At 50.2% G+C, this 14,151-nt stretch overlaps 1 protein-coding gene across 9 annotated transcripts in view; it reads right to left on the bottom strand.

Moving 5' to 3' along the window:
• Positions 1 to 1,100: 1,100 nt before the first annotated feature.
• ST3GAL3 (ST3 beta-galactoside alpha-2,3-sialyltransferase 3) overlaps positions 1,101 to 14,151 on the bottom strand; it is a 174,181-nt gene continuing 161,130 nt past the window's right edge. For all 9 annotated transcript variants that reach the window (XM_085067798.1, XM_085067797.1, XM_085067802.1 and 6 more), the window contains 2 exons: positions 3,128 to 5,631; positions 1,101 to 2,860 (listed from right to left, as the gene is read on the bottom strand). In XM_085067798.1, coding sequence (XP_084923924.1) covers positions 5,542 to 5,631 — 90 coding nt within the window. In that variant the 3' untranslated portion in view covers positions 1,101 to 2,860; positions 3,128 to 5,541. The remainder of the gene's footprint in view (positions 2,861 to 3,127; positions 5,632 to 14,151) is intronic.

Consider the following 14,151-nt stretch of genomic DNA (forward strand, 5'->3'; position numbering starts at 1 on the left):
GCATGAGGTAGGATGGGGGTGATGCAGTCCAGCCAGATGGCAGGACTGAGCATGTCATGGCTGCTGTCTGAGGCCATGGCTGAGTGTGACAAAACATATGTGGGAGAGAGCTGTGACACAGGCATCCCATCTCAGCAGTACATACGTGGGAGAGAGCTGTGACACAGGTGTCCCATCTCAGCAGTGACGTGGCTCTTTCAGGGATATCTCTGAACAAGTCTCCTTGTCTCAGCTGACTTGAATATCCTTGTGTGCCTTGGTCCCAGGCTCTGTGCTCTTTTCCTCCTCTGCCCTCCCAAAGCCAGGACAGGGCATGGGCCATGCCTGGGGCTGGCCCAGCCTAATGGCAGTGGTGGCCCTGTTCTTTAAATGCTGGGAAGAGAGGAGGGAAGGGAGGAGGATCTGAGCAGCTCCAGCACCTCATTAGTGGAGCAACAATCCACCCATTGTTATTTAGAAGCTGGGAGGTCTGGCAGGCAGACCAGTCACCTACCTGGAAGTAGCCTTCCCATTTCTCCGAGTGATGCGACTGTCCCCAACATATCCTGTGGCTCCGGGAGCCTGGCAGCATCACCGGGGTTTGCCTAAGGGGTTACACCCCTCCTGCTGAGACTTGGCAGGTGTCAGAGCTGGTCACAGCCTCAGCCCCTGGCTTCCTAAACCGTTTCCTTTTCCTGGACACTGTGGTGAGAAGGTCACTTGGCCGGACACCTGCCTTTGTCAGGGCCGCACCCAGCCCGATTGCTGCTGTGACCCCCGGCGGGAAGTCACCCTGCTGCAGGGAGTCCCCAGGAGAGCAGTTGGAGTCACAGTCAGCCTGTCACAGGCAGGACAAGTTCTGATGCCTGTGCCTTCCAACATGAAATGAACCCAACCTGTGATCCCCCCTCCCGCCCCTCAAGTTACCTGCAAGGAGGAGCACAGCCCTCTCCTGTCTCCAGCACCAGGACAGTGGCATCGCCCAGCTGCAGCTCCCAGCAGCTGGATTACTCTCCTGGAGGAGTCAGCAGTGAAACTAGGCAGGGGACAGCCCAACCAGGGGAATCCCTCTGCCTCCTGTAAAAAAGGCCCAAGGCAGCAGAAGAAAGAGGCCAGCCAAGCTTGTTTGATAGCTTTATTGCTTCTGTGATATGACTGAATTGATGTGACATAAGCCGGCTTGGAGGAGCCTGCAAGACTCTTGCCCTCCCTGCCTAGAGGGGAAATTAAAAAAAAATGCAGAAACTAAACTAATTTTAAAAACTCATTGAGTTCTTGCATCTTGGCTTGGTACAGTACCGGCGAATGCACTGGCTTTTCGAGACCCTGTGCAGGCTGTGCAAGGAGCCAGAGCCCAGAGGGGCTGGGCAGTGGCCCCAAAGGAGCTCCTGCACCAAAGGACACATCTAATACTGCAAGTGACACACGCTTGGACCGACAGCACGCGCCGTGCTGGTGCCTGTGGAGCTCGGCGTGGTGGCTGCCTCCCTGCCAAACACTCTGGAAGCCCTTACCCATGTCCAATTCTGCCCATACCCAACCCAACTGTGCCCATCTGACACAGACAGCCCTGTCCTGACACCTTCTTCTACTCCCAGCAGTACTGGGGAGTACTTCTACTCCACGCTGAGGGGTAGCACAGCATGGCTGGGCAGGACCTTCCCACTGCTCCCTCCAAAGACAGGAGGCACTGGAAGCCCAGAGATGCTGGGATGAGGAATGTTGAGCTGGATCCTATTGCTGCCTCCTGCTACCTGGCCATGGTGCTTCCCTTTGGCACATGTGAGCTTGAGGCCACAGCATGGCCAGGCCTAATGGGGTGAGCTGGTGGTGGGAGTCCAATGCCAGTGTGGTGGGCACTGCCACAAATTCACAAGCAGCTCATGGTGTGGTCAGAACAGCAGTAGCAACCCTGGCAGCCCCTGTCCTCCAGAGCAGCATGTCCACGCTGCCTGGCAGCTCCCCAGACCTGCTCTCTGCACTAATCAGAGGGAAACCCACTGTGGTCACTGGCCTCTGACATCCCTGTGCCTCCCTGGGCTCTCTCTAGGCAGGTTCCCTGCCACCTGAGTGGCCTTTCTGCACTGCAGCTCATCAGAGGCACCAGGCAACCCCGCTCTATATTTAGGCTGTGGAGAATTCCCCTGGGCTCTCCCTTCCGATCTGACAAGGTGAGTCACTGCAAGGGAGAGGCCAAGACTCACATCCGTCCCACTGACCCTGCTCTGACCTGAGTGCACCGCTCCGAGCTGGCAGGACTGCAGCATTTCAAGGGCGGGAGGTGGCTGCAGGTGCACGTGGGGAGGCAGCCAAAAGAAAGGCACCCAGGAGCAAAATCCAGTGCTGTGCACTGCTCCCGGAGCTGGAGCCCCATCACCCGGCCACAGGCTGCTCTGTGGTATCAGTGGGTTAGAGCAGAGCCTTGGCCCCCAAACGTTCTTTCCTTCTACATGCAGGTGGTCCTGACCCACCACAGACACTCTGGGCCATGCACTCAACTAGGACACTTCTGCTTGGACACCCCCATCAAGGTGGAGGGAAGGGCTAGGAGTCACCTCACTGGTCTGTAGGGTCAGCTTCCCATCAGGACCTGTTCATGGCTGTGGTGAAGAGTTGGGATGACAGGGAAGGCTGAGCAGTGGCTGTGCGGACCTGGAGCCAGCGAGTTGGAAGATAAAAGTGCCCTGTAGTTTTGCAGTGTTCAATAAGCTAGTCTAAATCAAATTAATGCCATCACAAGCCTCCATGGGAGTGCTTTCCCCCGTGTGTGGAGAGGAGCCCACCACAGACATAGAAGGCTCTTCACCCCCCTCCTCCTTCTGGATGCAGCTGCCCACTCTGCCATCTCAGCTCACTGCTGCACATGGATACAGCCCATCACCTGTGGCTAGCACAGGTCTTTCCCATGAGAACTTCCTCCTGTGTTTTATAAAAAAAGATAAAGTTTGGATGTTGTTAAAACAGTGTCTCAAGATTTGGACAGTTCAGGCCTGGCCAATCAGGCCTAGGGGGAGGTTTCTGACTGAACAATCTGGGTGACCTCTGAAAAGTCTATATATGTTGGATTCAAAATAATAAAGCGCTTTTTCTATGCCACGTGGAGAATCCGGGATCTCTTCTCTGCTAGCGGCTCAACAGCGACAATCACCCATCCCTGCCCTAGGGCTCCATGGAAGTTGGTTAAAGACCCAGTTCAAGCACCAAGACATAGAGGGGTTGGGTGTCAACCCTTCCCCAGCCACAATCTCAGCCAGATCCAGACCAAGCATCCCCACTGCCAGCATGGCTGGGACTCAACAAATGATGGTCCCAAGTCCATGCTGATACATAGGAACTGCAAAGGAAGTGTTGCCTGGTGAGAGCCATTGAAATCCAGTCCCATGGACTCCTTGAGAAGGAAAAACAAACTGGTAGATACTTCAAAGGAGTATCTGCCACAGCATATGCTCAAAAACCTGCTGGAAACCTCACAGAGCATCCTGACAGCAGGCATGTCCTTGGGCGAACAGGGAGGCCAGAGCAGTGGGGAAAGGACATGGGAAGGGTAAAGTGAAGGACAGCCTCCCAGCATGTCTTCTGCAGCCCAGAAGCAGCAGGATCTTGGAGCTGCTCCCAGATGACAAGGGAAACAGCAGCCACAACAGGAAGCTGGGCAGGACTTGCCCCTAAGCAAGCCCCTTAGCTACAGGAATGCCAGGCAGGAGAGGCTCCTGAGGGATGCATCCCACACTGATCTGTAAGCAGCACTCAGTGCCATGTCCTGGGAGCTGCCCCTGCCTGAAGCCTGGTCTCAAATCATTCTGTACAGTTGGCTCCTCTGCCCCATGCCTGGGTCACTGCCTGCCCCTCCTGCACACCCCTTTGAAAGTCTCAGCTCCAAAGTCATAGTGTTCCACAAGTCAGCGGGTGCAGAGTTGATCTAGGGGAGCCATGTGAGCCCTGCTCTGAGCATCCCTTGCCCATGCCAGGGCTGTGCTCCCACTTCAGTTCAGAGCAAGGCAGACTGCAGTCCTTGGACTATGCCAGGCACAGTGCCAGGACCCTAAGCCCAGCCCACATCCCTCTGGGATCCCCCTCCACTGACCCCAGCACTGGTTGGCTGTGTGCCAGCGCCTCAACACCCAGGTTCTGGGACAGTGCCTGTGGGTGCAGTCCACCCTCCTCCAGTCTCAGAGAGCATGGGAGCCACTTTCCACATGACACTGTTCATTCCCTTGGCAATCTCCCTTCTGCCCATGCTCTTCAGGTGGATGAGACCACCCTGCTGCCCTCGCACTTGGCCACATTGCTCAGTTTACTCCAGCTCCTCTGAAATATGTATACAAATCAAATGTGCAAATTCTGCATCTTGGGACCAAGACGGCAAAGGAAGGACGTGCTCCTGAGAGCAGGAGGAGCAGCAGTGCTAGAGCAGCACAGGAGGAGCTTGGAAATGAAGTGAGCAGGGGCCGAGCAGAGGGTGAGAGTTCCCATCAGGTTCCATCATCACTGAGGTCACACGTCGCTTAAATAGGGAACATGATCGAGTCTGGAACATAAAACAAACATCTTCAGCAGTCTGCTCTCAAACTGTAAAGCTTGAGATCTCTGCTCAGATCTGACCTCCTTCCAAAGAATAAATTACTCCCCTCCCACACAATACCAAAGCGAGATGCTGTCCAGAAACAGTGACACCAGTCTGCACGGACTCCACGGGGGCCCTGCACAGCAGGCACAAACCAGGAGGCCTGAAAGCCTTGAGCACAACAGGGCAGGTGCCTCTGCATTGTGACAGGCAGGAAGGTGGGGAGGGTCTGCAGTAGGTGGAGAAAGCCACTGGCTCCCTGCTCCACCTTGGGGTCAGGGCAGAGGCAGAGCAAATGGCTATGAAAAACAGCCAAGTCAGTGGCTGCTGCTGTTGCTGCCTCTGTGGAGGAAGTGAGGAAAAATGCAGAAAAACAAACCCATGCTCATCTTCATACAGAAGCTCCAAGAGGAGAATGAGAGGAAGCCATTATTGTCCCTTCAAATTGTAGCAGCACCAATGACACCAAAGTTTTGGATGGATTTGTTTTCCTGGGGAAAGGTCTGAGGCTGGTGAATGCAGATGGAGCATGAAGAGGCCAGGTTTTTCGCAGGGCTGTGCACAAGCAGACTTTGCCTGTATCTTGGTATTTCTAGTATTGTTCCAGCAGAGTTTTTAAAAAATAATACTTTGTACATTCAGGCACTGCTGCCTTGGGGCAGCATCACCTCCCATTTGGCACAAATCATTTTATTCACAAACCTTTCTTCACTCTCCTGAGTCTTTCCTGTCTAAATCAGGATGCAGAAGATCTGCCTGCAATGCAGAGTTCAAGAACTGTCCACTCAGCCCCTTGCCCACCTCCTGCCAGCTCTAGGCCTGGAGGTGGCAGATGTACCCCTCGTGTAGACTGGCAATGCAAGAGGGTCTTCCCAGGGCACCTGGGCATCTCTGTGTGTCTTCAGTGAGGTTGGATTCTTGCAGGGGGCTGTCAGTGCCTGCTCCCAGAGCTGCAGCGTGTCTTCGTCTCCTCCCTTGGAGGCAGGGGCTGCAGCCACTCAGATCCCACTGGTTAGGTCAGTGATGACTCGGGCTTTCACCAGCTTCCGCAGAAACTCCTTCTCCCGCTGGATGTTGTGCGTCCAGGACTGGAAGAAAATGAGAGAGACAGTAGGTCAGCAACTACCCTGGCCAAGCATGCTCCTGTCCCTCATGCTTGGGATACTCTGCCACGGAGACAGACCCTGCTGCAGATCAGAAGAGCCCTTCCACAAAAAGGACCTTCTCTTATGTAAAGCTGACACAGTCAGCAGGGTCAGACCTGTGTACCTGAGGTAGAAGGTTTCCCCATGGGCTGGGTGAAGTTTTCTGGCATGGTGAGGTCTGGGTAATCCAGGTTCCTTGGGCAGATGTGCCCTCCTGGGCTGCTGCACACAAGAGCCCAAAAGCACAGCACCAATGATGGTGTATGCCAGGGAACAGAGCTGGCAGAGGATGGACATGTACCCACCACACACAGCTCCCTGCCAGCCCATGGCAATGCATGGGGGTGCATGCAGCTGAAAAACCCCAAGATCATCCCCACCAAAGACAGTTCTTGCCTCTGCTAGCTCTGTCAAGAGGAAATCACATGCTAAAGGTTACACTAATACAATGTGAAGGATGAAATGGCCACATCTCCCAGCAGGCCCTTCACAGCAGTGATTGCTATAGCTGGTGTCAGCCCACCCAGATGTGTTCCCTGCAACAGGCTTGAGCCAGGATCACAGCATCTGCTATTGCTCCCCTGTGCTGGGACTATTGAAGCACTTAATGAAAGCAGGAAGTGGTTTGTCACACCATGGAGTTCAAGGCAGAACAGGGGAAAGCAACTTTACCCCACATCCCCCAACAGGTCAAGAATCTCAGTAAATTATTTCAGCACAGTGCTCTGGTCAGCAGGTAATCTGAGTGCTAAATACAATCTGGACCATGACAAAATCACTCTACAGGAACCTCACTGAAATGGCCTCAAACCAACAAAGCACCAGCCCCATGAGTCTGCTGCGTGCACTGTCAAAGATATCAAAATCCAGTTTATCCACTGCAAAATCATGGGCACTTGCCTGCCTGTAAAGCACGGGTTTTATACATCCTGCACAAGGTGCATGTGGCTCTCCTGTCATCATGCTTGTCCTGCCATGTCCTGTCTGGAACAAGCAGCTCCCAGCCGTGACTGCTGTGTGGCACTGACAGCCCCAGGCATGACATGCGCGCAGCAGGCTGACAAGAGGTCCAAGGGATTGAACGTCCCTCTCTAGATCTCCAGCACATTTCAGAAATATCTTTCTTGCTGCTACTGGGCATTTACAAGCCACTTCCATCCCTGCAGTGTACAGGAATGACAACAGTTAAAGCTGCTAAAGAAACATCAGGCAGGCGTTACCTTGTAACCTGTGTTCAAAAGAAGTCTTTGACTTCCCCTGCTTCCAGTGACACTGTTACCTGAACCCTGCCGAGGCTACACCAGCACCAGAACAGGACCACACATGGAGAACTGTGTTGGTGCTGTTTGGGAGTTTGGAAATGCTTAAGGCCCCATCTCTAAACTGAAAAGATGCTGCCCAGAAACAACTCAGTGCTTGTCTTCAGCTAACATAAAAGCAGAAACTGAAAAGTGGCACTGGGAGCAAGGGTTGCAAAGGCTTGTAAAAGGAAAATAACATAAATTCCAGAAAGCAGCAGTGGGAATGATGGTGGCACAGACAGAGCTGGAAGAGCAGGGCTGAGTGTGCCTGTCACTTGGAGCCAGGGAGCCAGGATTCCCCAGTGTGCTGGAAACAGACCCACACATGGTAAGTCAGCTGGGGGCCCTGAGCTTGGCCCCTGCCATGCAGCAGTGTCCCTTCTGCCAACACAGCCCCTTGCTAGGAAGGCTCAGCACCGGCAGAGGCAGCCAAGTGTGTGGGTGAGCTCCTGCCCACAGGCAGCCAGCACCAGTCTGCTGGCACACAGGCCACCCTGGGACACCAAGGCTCAGTGCATTTGCTTGCATCTGGCTGGGCTTGTTGTTCAGACCTGCCTGGAGCACCTCATAGCACAACCTGAGCCCTTCTCCACGGCTTTCAGCCTCATCACACAGTGTGAGAAGCCAACTGGTTTCGGACAGGACAACCTGTTTGTGTTCCTTGTACAGATGAAGAACTGGGGAGGCAGCCACTTGTAGGCAAACTCAAACTGCCTAAAACGTCACCTCAGGCCACGTGCATGTGCCTTATCTGATGGCAAGAGGAAATCTGCTTTGTGAAAAGTACAAGTGGAGCAGAAATTTAAGTCCAGGAGGTAGATAATAAAACTTGGGGTGGTACAATTGCAGTCTCTCAAATTACAGCTAGGTCTGGCTCAAGCACTGACTGCAAAGGTGCTGGCAAAACCTTCCAACCTGTGGTTGCTCAGCATCTAGGCTGCTCTTTACCCCAGGCACTGCCGCTAAGTCCTTTTTAAAAGCAGAAAGCCACACAAAAGGAAATTCAGCCTCCCACCTGATCCATGGATATTAGTGATGTCCACATCAGTACTCTCTAATGTTTTCTGGTTAATACAAGCCCGCAGAGGAAGAGGTTCCTTGGTGAGAAAAGGCTTTCATCCCTCCCAAAGAGCACTGTCAGGGTGCTCAGTGCAGTGCTGCTCCCCCATCACCTGACAGCAGCACGGGCAGGAGGGATGAGGCATGTCTTCAACACCAGCTCCGGTTACTGATTGCAGGAGAGGGACTCACTCACCCCACTGACAGACAGAGCTGATCAGATGAAGGAAGCTGCATTCCAGCACTAGCAGCAGTAGTGGGGAAAAGAGCCAGAGCAGTTTTCTCAAAATTGACAGAAAGGCAGGCACCTCAGCGCCACTGCTCCAACAGGAAAAGGCAATGAAATACACTCTAAAACCCAAAGTTTTCAGGGTGTATACACCTTAAATAGCACCCTGGGTATGCACCTTAAATAGCATACAGTACCAGAAGAAAACTCCAGCTCTTTTCTTGTCAATCTGCACCTCAAAGACAGTGATGGAGCAGCTTGGAGCATTCACTGTCACCTCCACCTTCCTGACCCTCCACATCACCACCACTGCTGCAACCTGGCAGACTGGCTCTACCCTCTCCCTCCTCTGCTGCTTGCATCCAATGCAGCTTTCACTTGTGGAATCAAACAGGCTGCTTGCCTGAGCCCATGGTTGGAGTATTGAACTGTGAGAGTTCCAACAGGAACATCCCAGGAGGCTCCAGACCCCTTCTTGTTCTCTGGGGCTCAGGCTAGGATTTCCTGTGCTTTGGGTCTCTCTCTGAGTAGTGGATGTTTGCTCTTTCCAGTGGAAAGAGAAGCAGCAGGAGCAGAGTTACTCTGCAAGCACAGGCACTGTTATGGCTGTTCATCCCAGGGAGGTGGCAGTGGCTCTGAGCACTCGGTCACAGTTATTAGATGAAAATTTATCATCAGTTAAAGCCACCTTTCAGGGCTATGCAAATGCAGCAGCCCCAAACCACCTATCCTTTTTATCTTGACAATTCCACAAAGAAGCACAAAACATCATCTGCCACTTCAAGAGAAGCCAAGTAGAATATTTTAAGCCCAAGCAAATGCTTCAGAGACCAGCCCAGGAGGAAGGTAAGCTCCCCGTCTGTAATCAATTACAATCGGGGAATGCCTCAGCTTCAGGCTACATTAGTCTTATCAAGCATGCTACAATTAAAATACAGGAAGGCTAAATTACAGAGACTGAAGTCAATGAGGAATGCATTCAAGAAAAACAGCAAGTTGTAAAGAAGGAGTTTCCTCAATTCTGTTCATCCTCTGTATTTCTGCAAGCCAGCACCACTTCTCCCTGAAAACCTGCACAGAAACCACAGCAGAGCCAGAAGTGCTACTTCATTGGCAGCAGTCGGTTTCCAGTCTCCACCAGTGCTAATTTATCTTTGTCTTTAACCTTCACTGCCTTGTCTCTAGAGCTGCTTAATTTTCATGACCAGACTGCCCCACTCTGCTTGAACCCCCATGGGATTCACATGTACTGAAACAAAAGGGATGGCTGGGCACCCTCATCTTCTCATCTTTAGGGGATTTACTCACAGCTCCTTTATGCCTACTCATTCTTACATCAACTTTAAATTTCCAACAGCTGTTTTTGCTCCTGCTTACTCTTAATACACAGAGAGAGAGAAATTGTATCTCTTTTCAGACTTCATTTTATCAAGTTAAACAAGCCATGTCTTCCTTCTACCAAAATAGGTTGTTCATTTACGCCATGTAAACTGTGAAATCTCACAGAATTATAGTAGCTCCCCCTGTCCCTATCTACTCCAGTTTGGCTTCCCATGAACCAGAAAAAAGGCTCACCAGTGCCTCATGCAGAAGCAATTCCCTGGCTCTACAAGAAGTCCTTTCCTCTAGTCTTTCCAGAGCTGTATTTGTCTGTATTGTCTTTTTTTTCACAGTAACAGCCTGAATTATCCTGTGATTTATTTGTACCTATCTAAGCACTTCCCTCCCCTGCCATTGTCAAATAATTCTATCCCATCTTAGAGTAAAAAGTCTGTTATTGCCCCAAACAGCATGACCTTCCATTCATACTCTTAGGTTTCATGCCACCCACTTCACTCCTGTTCTCAAGGTGCTCATGGTCTTCCTGGATGGTATTTTGATCCTCCCTCGTATTGACCACACCTGGTTTTGTCTCATCACAAATTCCACTTGCACACCATTGCCTTCTGTGCCAAAAATCATTAAAGCAAACACTAAACATGACCTCCTGTGGAGGAACTCCCAGCTGCCCATTCAGTGCTGCTTTTTGTGTTCTCCCTTAGAGAGACTATTCATGTACAGGTGTTGCTTCAAACCGTGGCTTCTGAAGCTTAACTAATAATATCTCACACAGCACAGGATTGCACGCTTAACTGAACTTCTGACAGACAGGACTGCTACACTTCCTCTGTCCTTAGGATGATTTAAAAAAAATCAAATAAAAATATTAAATTAGTTTTTGTAACCTGTCTTTAGTAAATCCACATTGTGTTTGCTTTCAGGATTTAATTATTCTTTCATTTAAACTCTGCTCTGAAGTTCTGAATAGTACCTCTGAGGTTAGTTTAAGAGGTTTGAATTTGATGGGAGTATTTTCCTTGACTTGCTCCCATCCCCCCAAAAAAATAGAAGGGAAAAAGAGGTATTATGTCCACTATGAGCTAATCCTGTGGAACCTGATAAATTTATTGGGGACCTTTTTCTCTGTACTTGCATCTTAATTGGCTCAAAGTGGATCAGAGATCTCTTGGGCTCTCACACCTACTGCATTAGCTTCAACAGCTTTTACCTTTCAGTACTGACCCAGTAGTTTTCTTTTTCTGTGAGCTTCTCACTGTAAGCCACTCTTTCCCTCACATTCATCATATCACCCTGATAGAGGCCATATATATATATATTCATGTGGTTCCTACTTTAATCCTTCTGCTTCTCTCACCTCTCTGGATGTCAGTCCTGATAATTCTTTCCTTGTTTCCTAATTAATTGTTTGTCAGGGACACTGTTCAGTATTTGCTAATTTTTCTTTGCAACATCTAATTGAACTTGACTTTTACCAGTTTCTACTTTATCTCTGTCCTTTCCAGCCATCAGGAGTGAAGTCTTCTGTTGCTCTTCCTCTCTCCTCTGCTCCTTCTAACACCACTTTGAAGCAGTTCTTTATGAAGTTATATTTACAGCCTTTTTCTGCCAGTTTTCTCCTTGCTGCAAATATGAATTGCAGATGATTATTGTACATTCACAAATAAGTCAACAATGAGTCTATGAGTTCTTCAGTGAATCTGCTTTTAGTAGCCCATTCTCCTAGGCTAGGCCTAAATTCAGAGAGGTCAGAGTCTGCATGCATGTCCCAATTCCACTAAGCACCCTGCCAGCACTGCTGAGTCTATATACAGCCCTGCTTATCTAGCTCCCTCCTTTTGGAAGCAAAATCTGAGTTATGACATCCCTTCTGTTGCCTTTCCATTCAATTTAACTGTGAAGGCACTTGATCAAAGGCTATTTTCTAAAATATCCCTCTTCAAGGTCTCCATACATGCTAAAAACAGCCGTGCAAGGTCCATAGCTCTTCTTGTGCCCTCATGGTTGGTGAGAAGAGCTGTGCCAGCCACTGTGTCTGGGACTACCTGGACTCTCCTCTTGACAGTCCTACTGTACATCCATGACAATGCCATTTCTGGTGGCACCCAGCACCCCACAGACATCTGTGTTAAGTGCTGGGGTCAGCAGCCTGGCTCTAGCACACCTCTGTAGATCTTTTACTGTCTTCTCCTACAGAGATCTTGTCCAAGCCCTAATTCTGGTTTTGTCCCTTCTACAGCCATACCTTCCGTGCTGTTCTTGGTGCACAGTGATACCCTGAGTGTCACTGTGCTTCTGTCCTACTGAACAAGGCAATACCTGTGCTCTGCTCATGGCTGCTATTCCATCAATCTTCTCCAGATTTCTATTACATGGACACACAGTCCTTATGCACAAGAACAGCATGTGAGGCCTTTGCTCAGCCCCAACGCTGTCAAACAGGTGGCTTTTAAACAAAGACAAAAATGTATAAACCTCATCAGTCATCACTGCTGGCCCCAAGAAAAAGCACTGCCCTTTCAGAGGTGCCCCTGCCCCAGCCCCTAACCTCCCCCTCCAAAGCTGACCTCCATTTCAGTCTGCACCACTCCTTGTGCTGCAATCACAATTCATCAGCCAGGCTCCAATAGCCATGTTTTCAGTCTATAAATCACCAGGCCAGACATCTGCCTGGCTTTCAAAGGAGTTTTGTTCTTCTTGTTGGCTACCGCCAACTTTAAGGTACTTGGAGGCCTGAAGCTGCCCTACCACCCCCTCCCAAGCAACTTGTGTTGATTTAAAATGCAAAAGGCGGCTTCACAGAGAGAGCCCAGATGATGATAAAGTGCTATTGTTTGTGCCTTTATGGTTCAAGACTCCAAACTTGGTGTTTGCGGATTATTCTGAGAGGTAGCTGCTGTCGGAGAGAGACAGAGACAAAGCTGTGTGTCACTGCATGCTGCAGGCCACCTCCCCTGGCCCTTGTGACAGCCCTCACACAGGCTGAATGAGAAGTGTTACAAGATGGTGTCCTCAGCATCCCACAAAGACCTGCTGGGGAAGGGGCCAGCGATCAGAAAGAACCCATCAAAGGCTGCCATGCCACCTCCCCCTCAGGTCAGGCAGTGAGTCACTGAGGTGCTGGGCACAGCTGTATCAAAGGAGCTGACAGCTCCAACAGCAGTGCTGGTGCTTGACCTGCTCCTCCTATAAAGAGGAGACCTGCCAGCAACTCCACTGTGGGACACAAACGCTGCAGACAGGCTCTGGATGGCTAAGGGTGGCTTTTAACCATGAATTGCCCTTTTTACCAATCGTAAGTGTGTGAGGCAGTCTGCAGCCAGCTGCTGAGAAGACAGCCCAGGATGTTCCCTGTGTGGCATCTAGGGTAACTCCTTGCTCATGTTCTTGCTCCTGAAAGAAATGACCAGGGGACAGAAGCTCACCTCTGGATCAAGAGGCCTGGGAAGGCTGTACACTGGGGCAGAGTACATGGAGGAGAGATGCTGGGAGCCAGTCTTGTGCTTCGTTCCCATGATTTAGTACAGACCATGCTCTCTCAGCTTCATAAGCTCCTTTTGGATCTGTTTTTACAATTCTAAACAGTCACTTTCCCATCCTTAAATAATTTCTATTTCACTCTATTTTAAAATTATTCTTTTTCCTCACCACCATTTCCATGTTTCCTTCGCTATGTTCCCAGTAGGTCTGACACTTCTACATTAATAGAAGACAGTGACCTGTGATAAAAATACATTTTTATGGAGTGCTTGGGCAGGAAACATTACAGGACCTGGACAGAACATAAAAATACAATAAAGTATATGAAAATCCAGCTCCGATGGATTCATTGCCATGAAAACAGAAACAAGTGAGCAGACACCTTGGCAAAGACTCAAATAATTTTTTTACAGCATTCACGGAAGGAGGCAAGGGACAAAAGCTGTTGCAAAGTTATTTAGAATAGCGAAAATAGTAACTGAACAGAGCTGACACTCTTGGACATTTTGCATTCTGAAACAAAGACGGCATAAGAGCTGAAAAATCACCTGTGAGAGTTTATACAACAGCCCTTGGTCTACTGGGCAATGGAGTCCCAGCAACAGATTGGAGAACAGCAGTTTGTCTTCACACCACCCAGAGACCCCCTGGTGAAGTGCAGGCCAGGAGTCTCCACCCCAGCCATGATGGGGAGAAGTTGAGAAACCAGGGGAGAAGGTGCTGGACACCAGAATTGGCCTTGAGGTATGGTTTTAATTGCATTGATTTTCCAGCTCACACCTGAAACTGAAAGCACCACCTCAGCATACTTCCAGCTCTCCAGAGCACACTGAGGAACAGAAAAGGGTCTTCTCCACCAGCTCTGCCTGGACATACCCTAGTCAGAGTACACTGAGCTAGCCAGGACAGAGGGTAAGGAAGCTATCCAGTACTAAACTGGAGAAATTAACTCTCATGAGCATTCACAAGCACCGGAGAATCCATACTACTGACCAGAGTTCCAAGGCCATACACATCCCCATGACTAGTAACAGTGATCAGTCTCCAGAGCATCTG

This window comes from Lichenostomus cassidix, chromosome 8, assembly GCF_008360975.1.
Source record: "Lichenostomus cassidix isolate B80296 chromosome 8, HeHo_3.0, whole genome shotgun sequence".
In the NCBI taxonomy this organism is placed as follows: domain Eukaryota; kingdom Metazoa; phylum Chordata; class Aves; order Passeriformes; family Meliphagidae; genus Lichenostomus; species Lichenostomus cassidix.